Below are 20,919 nucleotides of genomic sequence, written 5' to 3' on the forward strand. Positions count from 1 at the left end.
GTACTTTGACCCCTACCTCACATGATATGCAAAAAAATTAATTCCAAAAGGATTGCAGATCTAAATATGAAAGACAAAACAGAGAAATTTTGGAAGAAAACATGAAGGGAGTCTTCATGACCTAAGCGTAGGCAAAGTTTGCTTAAATGGGACACAAAAGTAGAAGAATAGAGGAAAGAATGTAGAATTTAGTTTATCATTATAACTATTAAAATACGTATTAGATACCAAAGATTATAAAGAATGCTAACAAATGGCTAATAAATATAAAAAGATTCTCTAATTCAATAACGTTGCCAGGAGCATGGTGAGATGAGAAAAGAGACATAGCTAAAGACTGCTGAAAACAAAAAGAAAGTCAAAACTACAGTAGAAGTGACTCTTCTAGAGAAGGATACAAAAAATATAATCAACTCTGAGGCTCTAAAACTGAGATGTTGAAATATCAGTCCATTTCTTGTCATGGAATCAAAACTCAAGAGGAATTTGAATCAAAGGATAGTGTTGATATGTTACATCAGAAGAACAGAGCGAAGACAGTAGCCATGCCAGAATAGGCAGGTTCTGTAGCAAAATCCCCTGGGAATTATGTCTGGTAGGATAATAGAGATTAAAAGCCCGTAGTCTGCTCCCAGAGGACAAAGCAGGAGTCTTTAGCAGCTGAGGACAATAAAAGCCCTAGTACCATGCAGTAAAGAGAGTATTTGGTGGTACATGAAGGCATGTGATCTTATGAGGAGTTGCAATGACAATTTTCAAAAGTGGCTGTTTTCCATGCTGTTATAGTTCCCTGAAAAGTCAAATGGACCCCTACTCAAAATTTGGTTCACATTGAGACTGATGCCACACCCATTAAAAGGATATGAAAAAGTTTATTACTTACATAATTGAGGCCCCTGGCGAGAACAAGGCAGACTCTCAAGCAGGTCTGAAATGGCTTTAAAAGGCAAAGAAAGGCGATTAGCCTGGGTTTTTATCATCTTTATGGGGTAGGGCTGGAGTGGTGGTTCATGTGCAAGAAGAGGCTTGCATGGTTTGAATCTCTCACCTGTGCCAAAGGAGGGCAACCCAGGTCTCCTTATCAGCTTGACCAGATGTGGGGCACCAGAGGAAAAGGGAGAGGTGAGGCTCAAAGCTGTCAACAGTCAGACATCAAAAAAATGGAGTCAGACTCCTCATTACACATACCAATGCCCCCAGTACGATTATCATCATTAAAATTTCTCATATATAGGGAGGGTGGGAGGGAGGGAGATGCAAGAGGGAAGACATATGGGAACATATGTATATGTATAACTGATTCACTTTGTTATAAAGCAGAAACTAACACACCATTGTAAAGCAATTATACCCCAATAAAGATGTTAAAAATTTTTTCTCATATATTAAAATTGAAAACACATATAAAGAATAGACAAACTATATCATAATTCTATCCCATAAGGACATCATAGCTAACAACTTAGCAGGTGGCTCTGTATCCACAATTCTCAAAATTGGCTGCATATTGGAATCATCTTAGAAGCATTAAAATATTATTGATACTTTTATCTCACCTCCAGAAAGTCTGACTGAATTGGTCTGAATTAAGTATTGGTAATTGGATTTTTATAATCTAAAAAAGAAGTATTAGCCATAAAGGAAAACAATTGATAAACTGCACTATGTAAAATTAATAACTCTTGTTCATCCAAAGGACCCACTAAGAGAGGGTATAGACAGACCAGAGTGGAAGGAGGTATATTCAATTCATATATCTGACAAAGGACTTATATCTAGAATGTGTTAAGAATTCCCACAAAATCAGTAAGATAGACAACCTAATAGAAAAGTGGACAAAACCCTTGAAAAGACATTTCATAGAAGTTTATTGCCAAATGACCAATAGACATACAAAAAGGAGCTCAATTCCATTAGTCATCAGGGAAAGGCAAATTAAAACCATAATGTAATACCTCTACGGATCTACCAGCATGCTTAAAATAAAAGAAGCAGAAAGTACCAAATGTTGCTGAGAATGTGGAACAACTGAAATTCACATACACTGATGTTAGGAATGCAAATTGGTACATTTTCCAGCAATTTCTACACTATGCCCCAGAAATTCCACTCTTATGTATATACCAGTGATTCAGCAATTGTACCATTAGGTATATACTGAACAGAAATGAATTTAAAGATTCATTGGAAGACCCATACTAGAATATCTATAGTTGTGCTAGTCAGATTAGCCCCCATTGCCTAGAAAAACAAAAATACACAGGCTAACAAACCTCTGACTGCTTCGGAGTTGTTCAACCCAGGCAGGTATCACCGTACTATACTCCTCCAACAGTATTAAACTTTGAAACCTCAGTTAACATGACTCAGTCAATTATTCAGGTGTAGCCTAGTGTAGAGTTTAGGAGCATGAGCTCTGAAGCCAAACTCTTCGCATCCTGGGGCCTTAACTTTCTAGCAGCGTGACTTTGGCTAAGTTACTTAAACTTTCTGTTCCTCAATTTCTTCATCTGTTAACAGGAGAAGATAATAGTAGTATTTTCCTCATAGGGTTTTTAGGAAGACTAAATAAATACACATGAAGCCCTCACAACATTGCCCAGCATGCAGTAAACACTAAAAAAAAAAAAGCTTAATACTATTTATTGACTCTCTTCCATGTGTTTTCTAGCACTGTGATTACACACTAGAACACATGGAACTACAAAAATACTGTATTTGGATTAGAGTCATTGGGGCACCAAAATATATGAATTAACTTCCAAAGGTTTGATAAAATATAACTCGAATGGTAGAGAGTATAAAGGTTGAGTTCAAAGTGCTTTAATTATTTTCTGGTGATTCAATGGTTTGTGTTATTATTTATAACAATGTTATTTGTGTCTTTCAGTTTGTTTTGTTTTTGGAAGAGGAGGGCCTATGCCCATAACTAATGACAGTATGTTTCACTCTTCATGTTTTTAAGGCAGCTTGGATATCTGGATCATCTCTGTATTCTCCATAATGCCTAGTGGATACAGTAGGCGCTCAACCAATGTTCAATAAAGAGGATACATTATCATTTACCGTGTGTTCATTTCTGTGTAGTTAGAAACCAAGCTGGGTCATTATTTTGTTATGTTTTCAGTTTGGCTGAAGAATAGACAAATATTTAACTTGAGGTGTAAAAAGAGGAATTGCTTTCCACCACAAAGCTGTTTGTTCTGAAACTAGCAAAGAACAAAGCATCTTTCTTTAAAAACAAGCAAAACATGGTTTATCCAAATAAACATTTCCTAAATTTCCCCTAAATAAGTTTTAAGTTATCCTATGTAAGTAACTTCTGCTTTATAGTAGCTCAAAATTTACCAACATGAGGGGCCCAGATGAATCAAAAAGGAATGCCAGAATTTTAAATGTGCAAATTGAAAAGAAAAAGGAATTCTAGTTAATTTTGACATTATGAAAGATAAAAAATTATAAAGTCTATCAATTTAGACTTTAACTTGGCACAATTTTAATTCAGCTATTTTAACTTTTAAGATAGAAAAATTAAACACTTTAGCTTTCAATTTTTTATTTTTAAAAATAAAATTTTAATAGTAAATACTTTTAATTTAAAAAAAAAGTTTTTAAGTCATCCATAACAATAACAGTCTGGCTGGATTCATAGCTCTTGGAAAATAGTTTAATAAACCATTTCTTGGCATCAGTAATATCGATACACAAATTGATTGCAGGCTTTTAGAGCACCAGGCATTGTGCTAAGCACTCTAGGTACGCTGCCTCATTTAATCTTTACTCCATTTTAGTCGCAAGGAAACAGGCTCAGTGAAGTTAAATAACATAGCCATGGTCATAGTGTTAAGAAGACTGGAACTTGGGTCTGAAGGATTCCAGGTGTTTAAAAGCACTCTCTCACTCTTCCCAAATGTACATACATTTCTCAAAACAGCTAATTGTTTTTTCTCTTTTCTTTCATAGTCACTTGAAATGAAGCAACTTGAGAAGAGCTTGTGGTAAGTATAAACAGGTGTTTGTTGTTTTTGTCTTTTGTGGGGTTTTGCATTTTTTTCTCCTAGATACCTGAATCATTTAAATCAAGTTTTTAAGTCTCCAAACACCTTCAGTGTCCTAGAAAGAGACCATTTTATTCTTGCTAAGTCATCTGTATCCAGAAAGGAGGAGAGATGGTTGAGAGATGAAGGCTGCTCTCAGTCATTTGCTGTTACTAATATTAGTTTTTTCATTACTCAGTCCTGATGCAGCATTTTCTTTAATTCTCACAGCAAAACAGTTCTTCTAATCAGTTTCAGTTATGTAAGTTTTGTTGTCTATTGAGTAACACCTCTATGATCTTTCTTTTCATTTTTCACCACTGCAGAGCACTGAGGCGAAAACAGCTTTCTGTGTCTTGTTAAAGGCTGGATGCTTGATCTTACGGCAGACAGCCAAACTTCCTCATGGTGAAGCCAAGATAATGAAAGGGAAAGCCTATGGTTTGGGGATTTTGATAGTCACCAATAGCCCCCAAAATGCTGACCAAACTTTACTTTGTGGTTATGCAAAAACTTCACGTGTGCTAAACTCGGTTCTCTGACTGGATAAATTATAAGTTGGGATCATTCTTGCAAGCTTTCCCAAGGTTCAAATATTTTAGTTAGTTCATATATGTGGAAGCATATTTCATGTCTATGGCACTATAAACAATGGGTTGATTTGGCCTATTCATTCTTTTTTTTGTTCTTAATATTTATTTGGTTGCACTGGGTGGGATCCTTAGTTGTGACTTGTGGACTCCTTAGTTGCGGCACGTGGACTCCTTAGTTGCGGCTCACTGGCTCCTTAGTTGCGGCTTGTAGCCTTCTTAGCTGTGGCATGCAGGCTCCTCAGTTGTGGCATGCGAACTCTTAGTTGCAGCATGCATGTGGGATCTAGTTCCCAGACCAGGGATCAAACCCGGGCCTCCTGCACTGGGAGCATGGAGTCTTAACCAGGGAAGCCCCTGGCCTATTCGTTCTTTTATAAGTTTCCTTTATTATCATGAGGATCCAAACCCATAGCTGCTTAATCAGAGCTCATAAATAAATTGATCATGCTTTCACATACTAGAGGCTGTTCTGGGAGTGAGACCAGTGAAAAACAGGGAAAAATTAAATGAAAGAAAATAATTCAATACAGCTGGGCTCAAGTCCAGATTGAAATCCAGCGGTGGCTGAATTCAGTTGTTCAAACTCCCTCACCTCTGATGTTTGTATTTGGCCTTATACATTAATGAGAGTTATCATTTCCTTAAAAGTACATGGAAGTTCCTGGAAGGCAAATAATTGAGCTCAGATTTTTTAAAATTATAATTTGTTTATTTGGAATAGGTAATAATATGATTCAAAAGTCAAAACCAATAAAATTCTCCCACTATAAACCCAATATGCCACCCCAAAGGCAACCAGTTTTAACAGTTTCAGATGCATCTTTTCAGATATATATTTTTTGCATATACAAGGAAATATGTATCTAATTTTTTCCTTTCAAAAGTGCAAAATTTGTATCTGAAAGGATGCATAGTGTACATAATATACAAAATAAGTGTACACAGTATACATACTACTTATTGTGAAAGTAAATGCTCATAGTATATGTGTTGTTGTATACCTAATTAATATAATTACAAAGTGTAGCATATTGTACTCTATCTTGGAGATTTGTTTCATGTCAGTACAGAAAAGAACTTCCTTATTTTTTGATGTGGCTGTCTAATACAGTATTCTGTTGTTTGGATGTGCCACCACATTTATTTAACCAGTTCCCTATTGATGGACATTTGGGTTGTTTCCAGTGTTTTGCTATTATAAATAAAGTTGCAATAAATTTCCTTATGCACATATGAGAATACAGCTGTAGGGTAAATTTCTGCAAGTAGAATTTCTGGGTCACTTATAACTTGATAGATATTGCCAAATTATCCTTTTTAGGGTTGTATCAAGTAAATGTAAGGGATCACAGATTTTCTTCGATTGTTAAATTTAACCTGTATGAAAAGAAAAGAAACTGCTTTCCACACTGCTATAATCTGAATGTTTGTGCCCCACCTCCCAATTCACATGTTGAAATTCTAACCCCCAAAGATGAGGTGATTAGGATGATGGAGCCATTGGGAGGTGCTTAGGTTATGAGGGTGGAGCTCTCATGAATGGGATTAGTGTTTTTATGAAAGAGACCCCACAGAGATCCCTTGCCCCTTCCACTATGTGAAGACACAGCGAGAAAGTTCCAGCTGTGAACCAGGAAGAGGGTCTTGGCTGGAACACAACCATGCTGGCACCTTGATCTTGGACTTCCCAGTCTCCAGAAAGATGAGAAATAAATTCTGTTTATAAGCTACCAATCTGTGGTATTTTGTTATAGCAGCCCAAATGGACAAAGACACAAAACATCAGAGTTAGGCATCTTCTCCACTCTCCAGGGTCCAAGTTGAATCTGGCTTCCTTGGTGAAGGCTTTCTAACCCTTACTATTTCCTCCCTCCTCTATTTCACAGCATTTGCTGTCCTCTCTTCTCACTGTCTTGAGACATTTTTAAAATGTCTCATCTTTTCTAACACTTGATTTATTACTTAATTCTTCCTAAATTTATATATCATTTCCTCAGTTAGACTGTAAGCTCCATGACAGCATGAGCCACACTAAATATCTTTGACTTCCCTACAATGCCCTGTAAATGCCTGGCATGTAGAAGATGTCCAATGAGTTACCTGACCCACTGAGATGTTTGTAATGGAACTGTGGGAAATGGGAGTGGAATTTCAGGGAATAAGGTGGTACTTTCTAGGTTTCAGCTTTGGCATGGGCTTGGGGAGGAAAATCGACCCTCAGGCAACGAAGAGGGAGAGAAGAGGTGGAGGGACATACACAGAGAAAAATCAGATTAATATGTTGAGGTATGACACAATCCTGCCATAAAATCTTAATCTGGTAAACCATTTATTTCTTGAGAATTTTCCGGCCCCAAAATGTAGGCTCTGGAACACTGTCCTAACTCAGTTTTGCCACCATTGCAGTCATCCCCAGGGGTCTCAAAGTGTGAAGGTGAGAGTGTGTGATCCTTTGGCTGGTCTCCAGCCTAGAGATTATTGCAAGTTTGGAGACAGGGTGGATCTTCACCTCCCTTTACCTCCCCTTCAACCAGGATGCTGCTGCCTATTTCCTCAGGCCTATCCTTGCAGTGGGTGGCTCTTCTTAACATTTTTGACCTCCCATCCCCCTCTGGATCATCCCCTGGTTTGCCACGTGGACTGAAAAGCTCTGATGAGGAATTAAATCCTGGGGTCATGGATGAGATTTCACTCCACACTCGAGGCTGCTGCCCATCTCCCCAGTTTGACTCTCTCCTTGGTGAGATTGTATTAGCCACTTTCATTTTCTACAAAAAGAGATCTCCTAGAGAGGTCACATTGACTGGAAGGGGAGGTTGGGGATCTGTTTACTGATAATATTTCCTTGAATGGAAATGCATATTCAGAACTCCTGCCCCCCAAGTTGCATCTTTATACTATAATATCTGCAGGCAGATCATAAATTGGTAGAAAATAGAGTCAAAATATGATAGCTTCACAACAATAAGAAACTGAGAAGTGTATATCTTAGCCAATGTTCCACAACTTACTCTCCATTCAAAATTAATGTCATAGTCTTATATATATAACATTTAAATGGCCATTTATATTTTTCTGTTGAGGGAAAATATTTAAGTAAATAATCAGCAAGAATTATAATAAAAACTCTATTTAAAAAAAAAAAAACCTTCCTGGGACTTCCCTGGTGGCACAGTGGATAAGACTTCACGCTCCCAGTGCAGGGGGCCGGGGTTCAATCCCTGGTCAGGGAACTAGATCCCACATTCATGCCACAACTAAGAGTTCGCATGCCACAACTAAGGAGCTCTGGAGCCGCAACTAAGGAGATCCATGTGCCACAACTAAGGAGCCTGCAAGCTGCAACTAAAGAGCTTGCCTGCCGCAACTAAGACCTGGTGCAAATAAATAAATAAATAAATAAATAAAAGCTTCCCATAATATCACTGTAATTATGCAGTTACTTATTTTCGCCTTTTTAATGCTCCGGTTTTCGTTAACTTTCCGGATTTGGTAGCTCTCCAGGTAAACATGGTGCACTTTTTTGGTACACTTTATCACCAACCCATGACATTAAATGAGATAATGTGTGTAATCCCAGTGCCTGACATAGAGTACATGCTCAATAAATGGTAATTATTATAATTATTAATGATAAAACCCCACCACTAACAATTGCTTCAGTTTGGTCAAACTTTAACCTCTTTTAAAATATAAATAATTCTGGAAATATTTAAATTATATAGGGGTAATTTGATTTGTAGTATTAATTCCCTTGAAACTTTGTGGGCCTGGAGTAGGCAAAAAGTATAAAAACGGCATGTATCTACCTTCACAAATTTGGTCAGGGATATCTACAGTGAAAAAGCTAATTTTGAATTCTAAGTTTTAAAATAGTAATAATCTATAATTTTCTAAAATATTTAGATAAAAATATATTTGGTCCACTTATGGTAGATAGTCACATGCTTGTAAAAGGGATTGGAGTAAAAGCTTAATGACGGCTTATGGTACATTTTCAAGCTAACTTTCCTACAGTATGGACCCTTCCAGTGTCACAAAATTCCATCCAGAACCATGACCACCAAAGCCAGCCAGGAAGATTGATCAGAAAGGTGAAATATACTGATGCCAACCATGCATTTTTATTGCTTTCATTGCCCAGCAGTGGCATAGACATTATATCATCATCATTTCTACAAAGATACTGATACTCTTTCTTTAGAACCATCTAGAATCTGATATATATTCTTAGAAATAGTCATCATTATCTTTTGAGAGTGTCTGGTTTAGAGAAATGATCAAAAGTCTCTTTAAAGTAAGCCTGATGACTAAGTAATTAAATTAGTTGACATTAAATCTTCTTACTGTCCCACCCTGAACCAGGCCTTAATCCTCAACTTGACTTCAATCTAGGTTTCTCACTTCCTTTTCAGAACCGCATGATTGAAATGCATCCAGCTTCGTATGCATGGGCTTGCATATCCATGTCTACTGATCTGAGAAGAGTACTCTCGTAAAGGAAAGCCCCTTCATTTCCCTATAGTTTTCTTGAAGACCATTCCTCTCCCATCTCCCTTCCCTCAGATCTTCAATTTGGACAACACAATTTTGACTCTTTTCTTGGTATTGTCCTAAAGGAAGCTATTAAGTGAGAGAGGATGAAAATTTTCAATGCATTCTTTAAAAAATTCTTTTGATATTTTTTCATCACACAGGATGCAAGAGTATGCTGTGTAAACATAGAAGCTATGAAAAAAAGAACTAGGAAGGTAGCTGAAGATATTACAAGTAACTGTCTCCATCGGGATGTTGAACTGGAAATGGTCTTATAAAACATGTAGAAAACAAGAAAGTAGATATGTGGGTGCACTGAAGAGCAAAATAAATAAGAATATTTTATTAAATTAATGCAGGTGTAAACAGTGACAATCCACTGCAGAACTAGATATCATCTCTGCCTGTATCATTTACAATGAAACACAAGACAAAGGGATAAAGTGCCTTACAAATCCCATACCACAAGAAGGCATTAAGATTTAGGAATGGAGTAAATAGACTTTAGTCTTGCTGAACCAGAATCCTCACTTGTACTTCACACAAACAAAGGATACTGTCACTCAAACAAGGGATATTGTGCAAATGAACATGTACAAAAAGATAACAGGAAAAGTTCTATTGGAGATTCTGTTTCTTCAGCCTGGACATGTGGCAAAGCAAAGTCGGTCTTCCTTGTCAGTGATCCAGGTAAATGGCCAAGAGGGAAGAAATACTCTGGGACCTCCTGAGAGGGCATCTGAACTTTTGGAAAGCAATGTATTAGGAGGTCTGTGTAGTGGTGAGAACTGGTGGGACTCAAGGGTTCAGGCACAGCTCACAGGCATCACAGGCCTTTTCTGGCACAGATGAAGGTCTAGGGTCAAGGTACTTGACTGGAATTTCCAAAAAGAACATGTAATTTTGCATGTGCAACATTGAATTCAAGTTTTTTTTTTTTTTTGCAGTATGCGGGCCTCTCACTGTTGTGGCCTCTCCCGTTGTGGAGCACAGGCTCTGGACGCACAGGCTCAGCGGCCATGGCTCACGGGCCCAGCTGCTCCGCAGCATGTGGGATCTTCCCGGACTGGGGCACGAACCTGCGTCCCCTGCATTGGCAGGCGGACTCTCAACCACTGCGCCACCAGGGAAGCCCCGAATTCAAGTTTATACTCAAGAGAAAACAGAAAAAAAACAAGTTCCAGACATGATTCTGTCATACAGACTTAGCAATAAAGTCATCCTTTAGAGCCAGGTTGACCCCATGTACCCTGGAAAATCCATTTTGAGAAACACATTCTCTCTTTGAGAAACACAAAATAAACCAAATCCAAACACAGTCATAGAGCAAGTACTCGACAAATGCTGGTTGTCTAAATGTAGGTGTAGTAACTCTTTAGTATGTACCACATCATATGAAAGATACTAAGAGACTATGGAAAAGATGACCTAGAACAAACAAGACATAGTACCCAGCCACTGGGAACTTCAAATTTGTTCTGTCTACTACCTAAGAAATAGTATATTAAATAAAAATAGCAAAGGGCACAGAAGACGCATATGCATTACTACTTATGTGAAAAAGAGCAAAAACTAAAAATATATACACATTTTACAAACATTTCCACATATGTTCATAGAATATCTTTAGAAGACAAATAAACAAAAGACAAGTGTTGTTGCTTCTGGAAAGGGAAACTAGATGAGTAGGAGGATGGAATAGAGAATTTTTAATGTCTCCTACTGGACTTTTTGAATTTTGAATCATAAAAAAGTATGAATTCAAAATTCAATTGCACTTAAATAAAAAAACTGCTAGACAATACTAGGCACTATATAAATAAACATCAAATTGCATGGCAAAGGCAAACAAATCAGGGGTAAATATAGTGATAGAAAAGGAATTCAAGAGCTGTTTTCCACAGTTTTAAAAAATCTGACATCTCATAAACTAAAATTGCTTTCATTATTAAAATGTTTAAGTATTTTCAACTGTCCAGGAACACACTGGCTGGCTACCCAGAGCGTCCCCTCCTTCGGCAGCATTTCTAGACTTTCCTCCTCATACAAGCATTCTCCTCGAACACCGTATACTATGATAATGCACCACGTTGTAGCAATACATTTTCTTACTGCTGTCCCCATGATACTATGAGCTCCTCGAGGGGAAGTGCTTTATCTTGCTCACATCTGTATACTCTGCCTGGCACAGTGATTGACATGGTAGGGTGCTTCCTAAATGTTCACTGAATTAATGAATTTCTTAAAGTAAAACAGAGCTGTAAGTTGCATTCTAAAAGGACAGTGGGTAAAAAAATTTTTTTAATTAAGAAATATTAAAAAGAATGTGTATATGTGTATAACTGAGTTATTTTGCTGTACAGCAGAGATCGGCACAACATTGTAAATCAACTACACCTCAATTAAAAGAAAGAAATAAAAGGAGAGTGGGTGACAGTCTCGGATATCTGAGGTCTGCTGTTTATTGTCTTGGGCAAGTTATTTTATCTTTGCTCCCTCAGCTGTGAAATGGGTAGAACAGTGCTTGCTACAACACAGCTGCTACAGGAATGAAATGAGATTATGTGTACACATAGTTGTAAAGCTGATACTTAAACGTAACATATTTTGGTAATGTATCTTACTTTGAGGTCTGAGAATAAGATTATCCAAGTCAGCCAAAGTATCAATGGGTTAAATAAGGTAATATCCTATACAAACCAATGGTTTGTTCTCTATGGTTCCTATGTACTGATAGTTATAGAGGATATCAAGCAACTTACAAATACTATATTTTGCTGGACACACACAAGTCATCCAGCAGTAAGTTTGGTCTGGTGACATAATTTTAACTTCTAATACAGCATATCTTCAAAAGAAATCACTCACAACCACACTCACATGACAAGACCCCACAGACTCAAAATAAATAAAAATAACTCATACTTAAGTACTGTTGCAACATTGGGACTCTCAATTACCCAGAAGACAAATCAACACTGAGTGAAGGCAAAGGGCACTTCTGCAGGAACTGACCATTAAATCAGGGAATCTCAACCTGTTTTCCTAGGATGAGTGATGTATAATTTGCATGGAGATTTATCATTCAGAAGTGTCCTTTCTCCTTTTCATATGCATTGATGAGTCTCCCGGTCATTTTGAAGTACCAAGGTTTCCTTCCAGGCTAAGGCTACCTTTTTTACTCCTTCTTCCTTTGTTCTCTTCTTCTTTCCCAGCTTCCATTTTCAGAGCTTGGGCCTTTTAAGTTCTACATCGTCTGCAGCCCACTGGCCCATTGCATGCCTCTGGTCATGCCTAGCCCTGACGAACTCAAACCACAGGCTGAGAATCCCTGCTTTAAGATCAGAAGTTTCAACGTCGGATTACGTCTCCTCAAATTGTGTATCTGGAGAGTGAAAATGAGAAACATAAGTTATATTTGCTAGATGATATAATAAACTTGCAATAACAGAAAGAAGCATATTATATTTATGTCCAATTTCCCTTACATGATAAAGTGTAACCAACCATCCTGGTTTGCCAGGAACTGTCCTGGTTGTGAAACTAAAAGACCCAACGCCTTATTTTTGCCAGATTTGTGTTCTTGGGTAATTTATATTATCTTCTTGACGCTCTGTTTTCTCTACTATAAAATGGGAATAATCCTAGTATTATCCTAGGATAATAAATAAATAAATTCTCTTTGATTTTGTGGAGGGAGGAGATTGAAGTACTGCACATGAAGCAGTACACACAGTGCCTGATACACGTTTTATCTATCTATCTATCTATCTATCTATCATCCATCCATCCATCTATCACCCATCCACATAAATCACTTTGGTCCCCTATTGCAGGGAGATGTTAGGATGCAGAGCAATAGAAACCTAACAGAGAGAAGCTGCCTCCTTCCCCCACCTCCGCAAAGAGCCATCCCTCTACTCTCCTTTGCCATCCCTAAATCTCAGACTGTGGGAATAGTTCTTATATCAGAGTTGTGAGGCAAAGAGGAGCTGGCAGTTCCAACAGTCAGCATTCTGTAAAATGAGGGGAGATTATGGCTGATAGCCTTCTCCTTGTTCTTTAACTTTTTACTTTTCCTTCAACTTCCGATCCCTGCTAATATTCTTACCATTTTGCTGCTTTGAGTTCATATCTCGGGTGCCACATTTTTCCATATCCATCACTCCCACTTGAAAAAAAAAATTATTTTTATTTCCATATAACACAACTCTACATCCCACACAGTGACTCAAGTTTAAATTCCAGGTTCCTATGAAACATTTTTAATCCCTTAGGAAATCTGGTAGACTTCCATATTCCAGGAGTCCCAACTCCTGAGGTTAATTCAACAGTTTAATTAATTCAAAATTTTCTAAATTTTATTCAGGAGTATATACTTATATTTTCCATTCTTCCCCCAGAGATGTACCATATTCTGAGATACTTTATCACACGCTGGTTTTCTAGTCCTTTCTAATGCCAACTAATTATTTTTCACATGGAAATGCAAGTTGGCCACAGCCACTTCCTTGGACAAATCAAAGCCATCTTAGGTCTTCCTATCACTGAAACTTGATCCTTATATTCTGGCTGTCTCAGTTCTGTTAAGTACTTGTTCATTAGAAGAAGCTGACCTCCACTCACTCAATTACACCACTTTCCCAGATCCACCCACCTCTTAAGGGGTTGTAGGGAATTTCTCAACGACTATTGGAATTCCCTTCCATTTTCCACTTCCCTATTTGTCATCAGATAACTCTATACACAGATCATCAGATCCTTTGGTGTACTTCTCAAAGTACTGGGGAAATGTTCGTTCTCAATCATCTTAAAATGAAAGGAAATTATTTGAATAGCCACGTTTCCCTGAATTTTAATTGCCCCCTTGGGTAAATAGAGAAATACACACATTAAAATTATTTTAAAATCTATATAACACTCTCAGCCAGAAATCTTGCAAACTACTCTATGGTAAAAGTATCACTGCTCTCCATAAAGAACTATTTTTATTATTTAAAGGTCCCAGAAACCAGCTCAATATAACAGTGCAACTAATGCTAGACAAATTGAACTGAAACCAACAGGCATTTAGCTTTCTCTCTTCTGTAAGTCTGTGGTTATTTACATGACGGAAAGAAATTGTTTAACACTTGGTCTTCTTCAACCTCCATACACAACCTTTCTCTCACGATCTTCACCCAGCAATCCTGCACAGCTTCACTATAATTGCTATCAAACAGTGGAGTGTCTTTGTGCTACCTTCCAGAGGCAAGTCAGGTTTGCTTGCAGCCATGATCCAATTCTCACCCCCTTGGAAAGGTTACTACAAGTGTTCACTGCCGCCCTTCAATGAAAGTGATACTGCAGAACAGTAACTAAAAACCTACTTTGCATAACTGAAAGTTGGCCCTGGAAGGGAAAGCTAATAGGAAACCATTTGATAAATCACTGTTTCCTGCTGGGGGCACCCCTAGCATTTTGGGTAGAAAAGCTCCCTGTTACATGGGACTGTTCTGCAGATTACAGGAGATTTAGCATTCCTGGCTCTGCCCACTAAGTGCCATTGTGACAACAGTAGCACTCTCATACACTTCTCCTCAACCCCAATGGAAACTATTACAATAAAGGAAATACCATCTTTTTAGACAGAAGATGATTGTCAGGGTTACACTAAGGAACAACAGGAGAGCTCCCAGAATCACGAAGTGAGTCCTCTTTTTTGCTGGATCTGGATATGGTTCTGAAAAACAAAACAAAATAAAAAGAAACTAAAGATAAAATCTTCTTTGGAAGGGGCCAAGAGAATAATCATCTTTGAAGCTTAATTTAGGATAGTATTAGGTTAATTTTCTTAAATACCATAAATTCCTTTCCAGTGAGTGGCTGGAATGGTGAGATACCTCAGATATGAAAATGGGAGCAGCATGGAAAAGTGGAAGCAGCCCAAGCTTTGGACAGATGAACCTGGGGTTAAGTTCTGCTGCCACCCACTAGTTTTGAGATCTCCAGTAAGTCCTTTAACCAGCCTAAAAAATGGAAATGATAATGAAATTTTTGTGAGGCTAATATTTATAAAGTGCTTTTCACAGGGAGTGGCAACTCAATATTATATGGTAGCCTTGATTATTTCACTTCCTGCATTCCTTAATATAAAAGGTAGCAGCCTACTGCACATGGCAAAGATGGAACATGAAGGCCAACTGGCATTGTCAAAGAGCTCCTGCTTCCCCATATCTGTGGCCATGATTGGGACAATTGTTTGCTATCTTTTCTTTCTCCACAGTTTGAACATCTTGGGACATCTAATCATTGGCACCTCTCACCAACCTGTCTCCAGTCCCATGCAGGAAGAAAAGGGGTCTTACGGCACATGATGCTCAGAGACTGCTAACTCCCACCTCCCACCATTAGCCATGATCCATGACTACCTAGTTCAAGCTTTAAAGCTGTAGTCAGCTTTTCTCTAGTAGCTTGCAGTTTACAGAGCCTGTTAATAACTTTATGAATTAGGTGTGCCATTTTTTATTTTTTAAATCCCCAGGTTACAGATGAGGAAACAGATTCTGAGCAGTTAGGTGAGTTAACCCTAGGTCTTCCCACAAGTTAGTTATCATAAAATAGCTTTTAAATGACAGGAACCTATTATACTAATGCAGCTCCTACCAAAGTGATTCACACCCCAGTAAGAGCATCTCTTTAATTTTCTAAACTTTTGTTTTTTTTGTTCATAGGACCACCCTGGATTGTCTTTTCCTATTGTTTACCTTTTCTATTCAATTTTTTTTTTTTTTTTCTATTCAATTTTTTATTTGTTTTCTCTGAAGTACCTAAGCTTTACTTTCAACATCTAGTGGGGGAGAGAGTGGTGAGAAGTGCCTCTGAGAAGCAGACAATATAAACCTCTGGGTTTATATTGGGTTGGCCAAAAAGTTCACTCGCTTTTAAGTAAAAATAAAAGACACATTTTTCATTTTCACGAAGAACTTCACTGAACAACGTATTCACTAACCGAACGAACTTTTTGGCCAAACCAATATTAACATCATGCTCTCAAGCTCGCTTTCTCTAAAGGTCTGAGCCTCTCACCAGAATGTATCCTGCCTTACCCACTTCTATAGGAGAGTGAGATAAAAATAAAATAGTTGATTCTGCGCAAACAAGAGTCTCAAATTATTTTCATACACCGTAGCTCATGTATTCCTATGATGGTATTGTCCAATAGGTTATAACTATATAAGAAAAGTGAAACACACAGAAGTCAAGTTGCTTGCCCAGGGACACACAGCCTTATATCTTACGCACTAAGCAGACTACCTTGGAGGAGGCAGATGGGGAGGAAGGATCTCTCCCGTTTGGAATAAGATAGGAAAGTACATTCCATTTGCTTCCTGCCACAGAAACCCTGGAAAGAAGGAAACAGCTCTGCTGTGCTCAGATTTGGATTCCTGAAACTTGGTCTGAGTTGAGTCTTCCTCTCAGGTGCTGCCCTAGATCCCCCAGCCACAAGAGCATGTCCTACATAAAATGAGATTGCCTGTTTTATTATCTACTTCCTGGAGAGTGTTAACTGAGTCCCCAATGCCTGGCACGTACCACATATTCAATAAATATTTGCTGAATGTTTATTAAGTTGCAATATGACTTGGACGAATGGAGGTGAGGAAGTAGGATGCATTTTGTAAATACAGTGTTATTCATTCATTCAACAAACAATGAAAGCTTACAATGAGCGGGTATCAGGCTAGGTACCAAGTGACAGTACTAGGCACATTTTAATTGAGACATTCATAATATTACCTGGGATGACCAACTCAGCTGTACTGTTTTCCTCATGACCTAATCTCCGAAAAATGCAGTAGAAAATCTCGTTAGCTGTTGTGTTGATTCTTAGTGTGCTGGTCACATTGAAAAGCTTCTCCTCCCTCTTGGAACTGGTAATGGTGGTTTTGCCACTCAGGACTCGGTGGTCACTGCTTGTCCAGATGACTTCAGCCTCAGGGTAACCCTCAGCCTGACACATTAGTTCATGTTCAGAGGTGACTGGATCCACAGAAATTGTTTGGTTGATTTTGCGGTATGAAGCTAGGTCGTGAGCAAAAAGAAGGCATGGCTTTCACTTAGCACAGAACTAGACATGTGGCTTGGTCTTGTCTACCTTAGAAAGAATACCAATCCAGGCTGTTCTCAGAGAAATAAGCTTAATGTTCAGATGTTTCAGCAGTGGGGAATGCCTGGTAGTTCTGCCTCAACTCTTCCACTCATACTTGGGCCAAGTTTGGGCTTAAAGGAACAACTACCTTGCTATAAAAAACATATTGCTATTTTTATTGAGCTCAAAGTATTGATAAATGTATAGATTAATTAAAAGAGAATTGTCATCTTTAAACCAGTAGTCTTTCTATCTAAATATAAAATATGTTTGTCCATTTACTCAAGTCTTTATATGTTTCGCAGTAAAGTTTTAACAAAGGGCCAAATTCTTAAATTTATTATCTCTTTGTTGATGTAAAGCTGTCTTTATAAACATGAACATCTCCAGCTGTTCAGTACTGTTTTCTTAGACTTTATTTAATAAACAGAAAATCTCATTTTGATGGGCCATTCACTTTTCCAATTTTAGGTAAATGATAAGAAATTAGGTATGAAAATAGTATAACGTCATTGTAAAAGTGGATACGTGTTCCCTGCATGATAATTTTTAAAGTTTAAATGCATTTTAAAAAATTTTACAATAGTTTTAGATTTACAGAAAAGTTGCAAAGATAGTACAGAGTGCCCACATACCTCTCCCAGTTTCCTCTATTTTTACCATCTTACATTACCATGGTACTTTCATCCTAACTAAGGAACCAACATTAGTACAGTACTATTAACTAAACTTTATACTTTGTTCCATTTCACTAGTTTTCCCTAATGTCCTTTTCCTGTTCTAGGATCTCATCTAGAATACCATATTATGATACTTATTTTTTAAACTTTTTATGCTGGTTATTTTAATAAATCATTTAATTATACTCAAGGAAGAAACTTTGATTAAATTTTAGATCATAAGTTTGGGACCCTTTTAGGATTAAGATACCCGATGTACTAAATATTCTAGTAGATTATTTAGTGCATTTACAATGCCTAAGAACTTTTTCATGTTTATTCATGATAAGTATGTTAACATGTTATTATTCTGTTGGCATAATTTTTATTTTACTCCTAATATTTTAGTGTAACCACTAATGGTCCACCTAGAGCCTTAATTCTCCATTCCTTTACTAAAGACACAACAATGGCTTTGTGATATGATATATTCACAGAGATTTAATACAATACAGCCAGGATCAAACAAAACTGAAATAATGATATTATGTTCAATGAAAACATTGGAAATCAACATAATTACAATTTCAAAACATATAAATAATGGTTCTCATGAGTACTTGAATCCTCAACCTTTACCTATTATATTTAAGCATTCTTTTAAAAAGGAATCCACTGATTATACCTCATGAAATAATATTACCATAACAGGTTCTAATTCATATAGCACATAGCTTGATTTTTGGACAATTAAAATTCCAAGCCTAAAATCAGAGTGAATAGTAAACTTTAAGGGTAAAATGTTTGCTTTTTTACCCTTTGATTATTATTTTTAATGGAATAAGAACAAAGGAGAATGTTGTTTCATGCCTGGGCATATGTATAAATGTACTGTACTGTTAACAGCCCAACAAATTAGCGGATTCATTCTACTCACTGATTAAATACCCATTTTATTACTCTCTCAAGTGGAGCACATGTATTTGGGTTTAATAAGAAAATATTAGAACCTCCACTTATATGTATTTTTATCATAACAATTAAGAAATAATCTAAGCTTAATGAGATTTACTGATTGACACTGGGCCTCACTTTGTCTTAAAGGAATAGGGGAGTTTTATAACACCTAAGGGAGGACAGTGACTTGTTTGGGATTATTATAGATATTCAGGTTCTCTCATATAATTTCTTTTTAAATATTTATTTATTTAGCTGTGTAGGGTCTTAGTTGTGGCATGCGGGATCTAGTTCCCTGACCAGGGATCGAACCTGGGCCCCCTGCATTGAGAGTGCAGAGTCTTAGCCACTGGACCACTAGGGAAGTCCCTCTCATCTAATTTTAACTAAACTAACCTGCTTACAAAATGAACAACTAATTAAAAGGTTTCCCACAAAGAAACTGAGGATTGGATATATTACCAATAATTCAAGCAAAAACCAAAAGGAAATGGCAAGAGTGATACTTATTACCATGACTTTATGAAGTAAAACAACAAGTACCTAATTGGATCTGACAAGGCATTGGTTAAAAAAACCTTAAGATTGTCAAGACCATCCATTTTTGTTAATGAGAAATTTCACCTAAGATATATTATGCCTTGAAATATTAGCTAACTATAGTGAAGCATCGTAATTAGTAAGGCTGAAAATATTGTTTATTAAATTTTCATTTCATATTTTTAAAATTTCTATTTTTGTACATTTATAGAATGTGCAATGTATTATGTTGAACCATATGAAATTGGTGATATTCAATTTCTTTTGCCTTTAAAAAATGTCAATTTCTGATGATATAACATATATTAGCACAAGTACATTCTTTATAAACACACACATACATATATTAGTTTAACATGCTTTACTAGTGGGGTAGGTAATCGAAAACATTTGCAGACTCCTGATTTACTAGATCTAGCGTACACATGTTCTAATGCAACTATTACATCCAGACAACGAAAAGCTAACAGTAGTTTTGAAGTCAATATACAACTCAGGGCTTCCCTGGTGGTGCAGTGGTTGAGAGTCCGCCTGCCAATGCAGGGGACACGGGTTCGTGCCCCAGTCCGGGAAGATCCCACACGCCATGGAGCGGCTGGGCCCGTGAGCCATGGCCACTGAGCCTGTGCGTCCGGAACCTGTGCTCCGCAACGGGAGAGGCCACAACAGTGAGAGGCCCGCGTACCGCCAAAAAAAAAAAAATACAACTCAATACACATTTTGGAGGTACAAATACAGGAAATAAACCTGGTTGTTAAGGGCACAGACTTCAGAGCCAGATTGCTTGAGTTTAGAACCTGGCTTCGTCACTTAATAGTTTAATGAACTTGGCAAATTACTTAATTTCTTTGGACCTCAGTTTGCTCAGCCATGAAATGAGAAGAATACCACCACATATCACTGACTCTTAAGATTTCACCTACTGAAAGACACACTCAGATTTCAGAGATAGTAAAATGTGAAAAACATGCATCTTAGACATGATAAAGCTCCTACTCCATAGAGTCGCTTGAGGATTAAATGAGATAATATAGGCAAAGTGCTTAGGATAGGGCCTGGCACATAAGTACTATATAAGTGTTAATTACTACTGCTTTTACTGCTAGAGCTGCTCTTCCTCTTCTTACTACTAGCAAAGTGCACTCATGTGGTATTCTTTAGAAAGTACTGACAGTTCCTGATGAACGGTCTTGGAAATAAATTTTCATGTATCCAAACCTGTTCGTGTTTCAAATTTTTTAGGCTTATCCTATTTGAGGAAATATGCCATTCGTTCATTCATTCAACATATATATTTTTGTGGGTTCTTATCACACTACTACTCTTATATGCCAAGTCCTAGGGATACAGTAATAAATAAAATAGATGAAATCTCTGCCTTTGTGGACTATATATTCTAGAAGAAGGAGAGAGATAATAAACAAAATATGTAGGTACATTTATATGATATGTTACATGATATATTA

The 20,919-nt window shown here is 37.3% G+C and overlaps 2 protein-coding genes across 9 annotated transcripts in view; both read right to left on the bottom strand.

Annotated features, from left to right (window-relative positions):
• Positions 1-12,429, bottom strand: part of PDCD1LG2 (programmed cell death 1 ligand 2) — a 132,289-nt gene extending 119,860 nt beyond the window's left edge. For all 4 annotated transcript variants that reach the window (XM_089912532.1, XM_089912529.1, XM_089912530.1 and 1 more), the window contains exons 1-3: positions 12,340-12,429; positions 1,049-1,135; positions 884-937 (exon numbers count right to left, since the gene is read on the bottom strand). In XM_089912532.1, the coding sequence (XP_089768658.1) occupies positions 884-937; positions 1,049-1,135; positions 12,340-12,388 (190 nt within the window). In that variant the 5' untranslated portion in view covers positions 12,389-12,429. The remainder of the gene's footprint in view (positions 1-883; positions 938-1,048; positions 1,136-12,339) is intronic.
• The window catches only part of CD274 (CD274 molecule), a 41,052-nt gene continuing 21,984 nt past the window's right edge, over positions 1,852-20,919 (bottom strand). For 3 of the 5 annotated variants that reach the window (XM_089912534.1, XM_022573642.3, XM_089912533.1), the window contains exons 4-7: positions 16,946-17,230; positions 14,783-14,888; positions 13,278-13,337; positions 1,852-12,551 (exon numbers count right to left, since the gene is read on the bottom strand). In XM_089912534.1, the coding sequence (XP_089768660.1) occupies position 12,551; positions 13,278-13,337; positions 14,783-14,888; positions 16,946-17,230 (452 nt within the window). In that variant the 3' untranslated portion in view covers positions 1,852-12,550. Of the gene's footprint in view, positions 12,552-13,277; positions 13,338-14,762; positions 14,889-15,007; positions 15,175-16,945; positions 17,231-20,919 lie in introns of those variants that run through there. The other 2 variants (XM_022573643.3, XR_016393434.1) reach the window with 2 other exon arrangements.

The sequence above is a fragment of the Delphinapterus leucas genome, chromosome 6 (assembly GCF_059928025.1).
Source record: "Delphinapterus leucas isolate spDelLeu-1000000601 "Yukka" chromosome 6, BTC_Dleu_Yukka2, whole genome shotgun sequence".
Taxonomy (NCBI): Eukaryota; Metazoa; Chordata; class Mammalia; order Artiodactyla; family Monodontidae; genus Delphinapterus; species Delphinapterus leucas.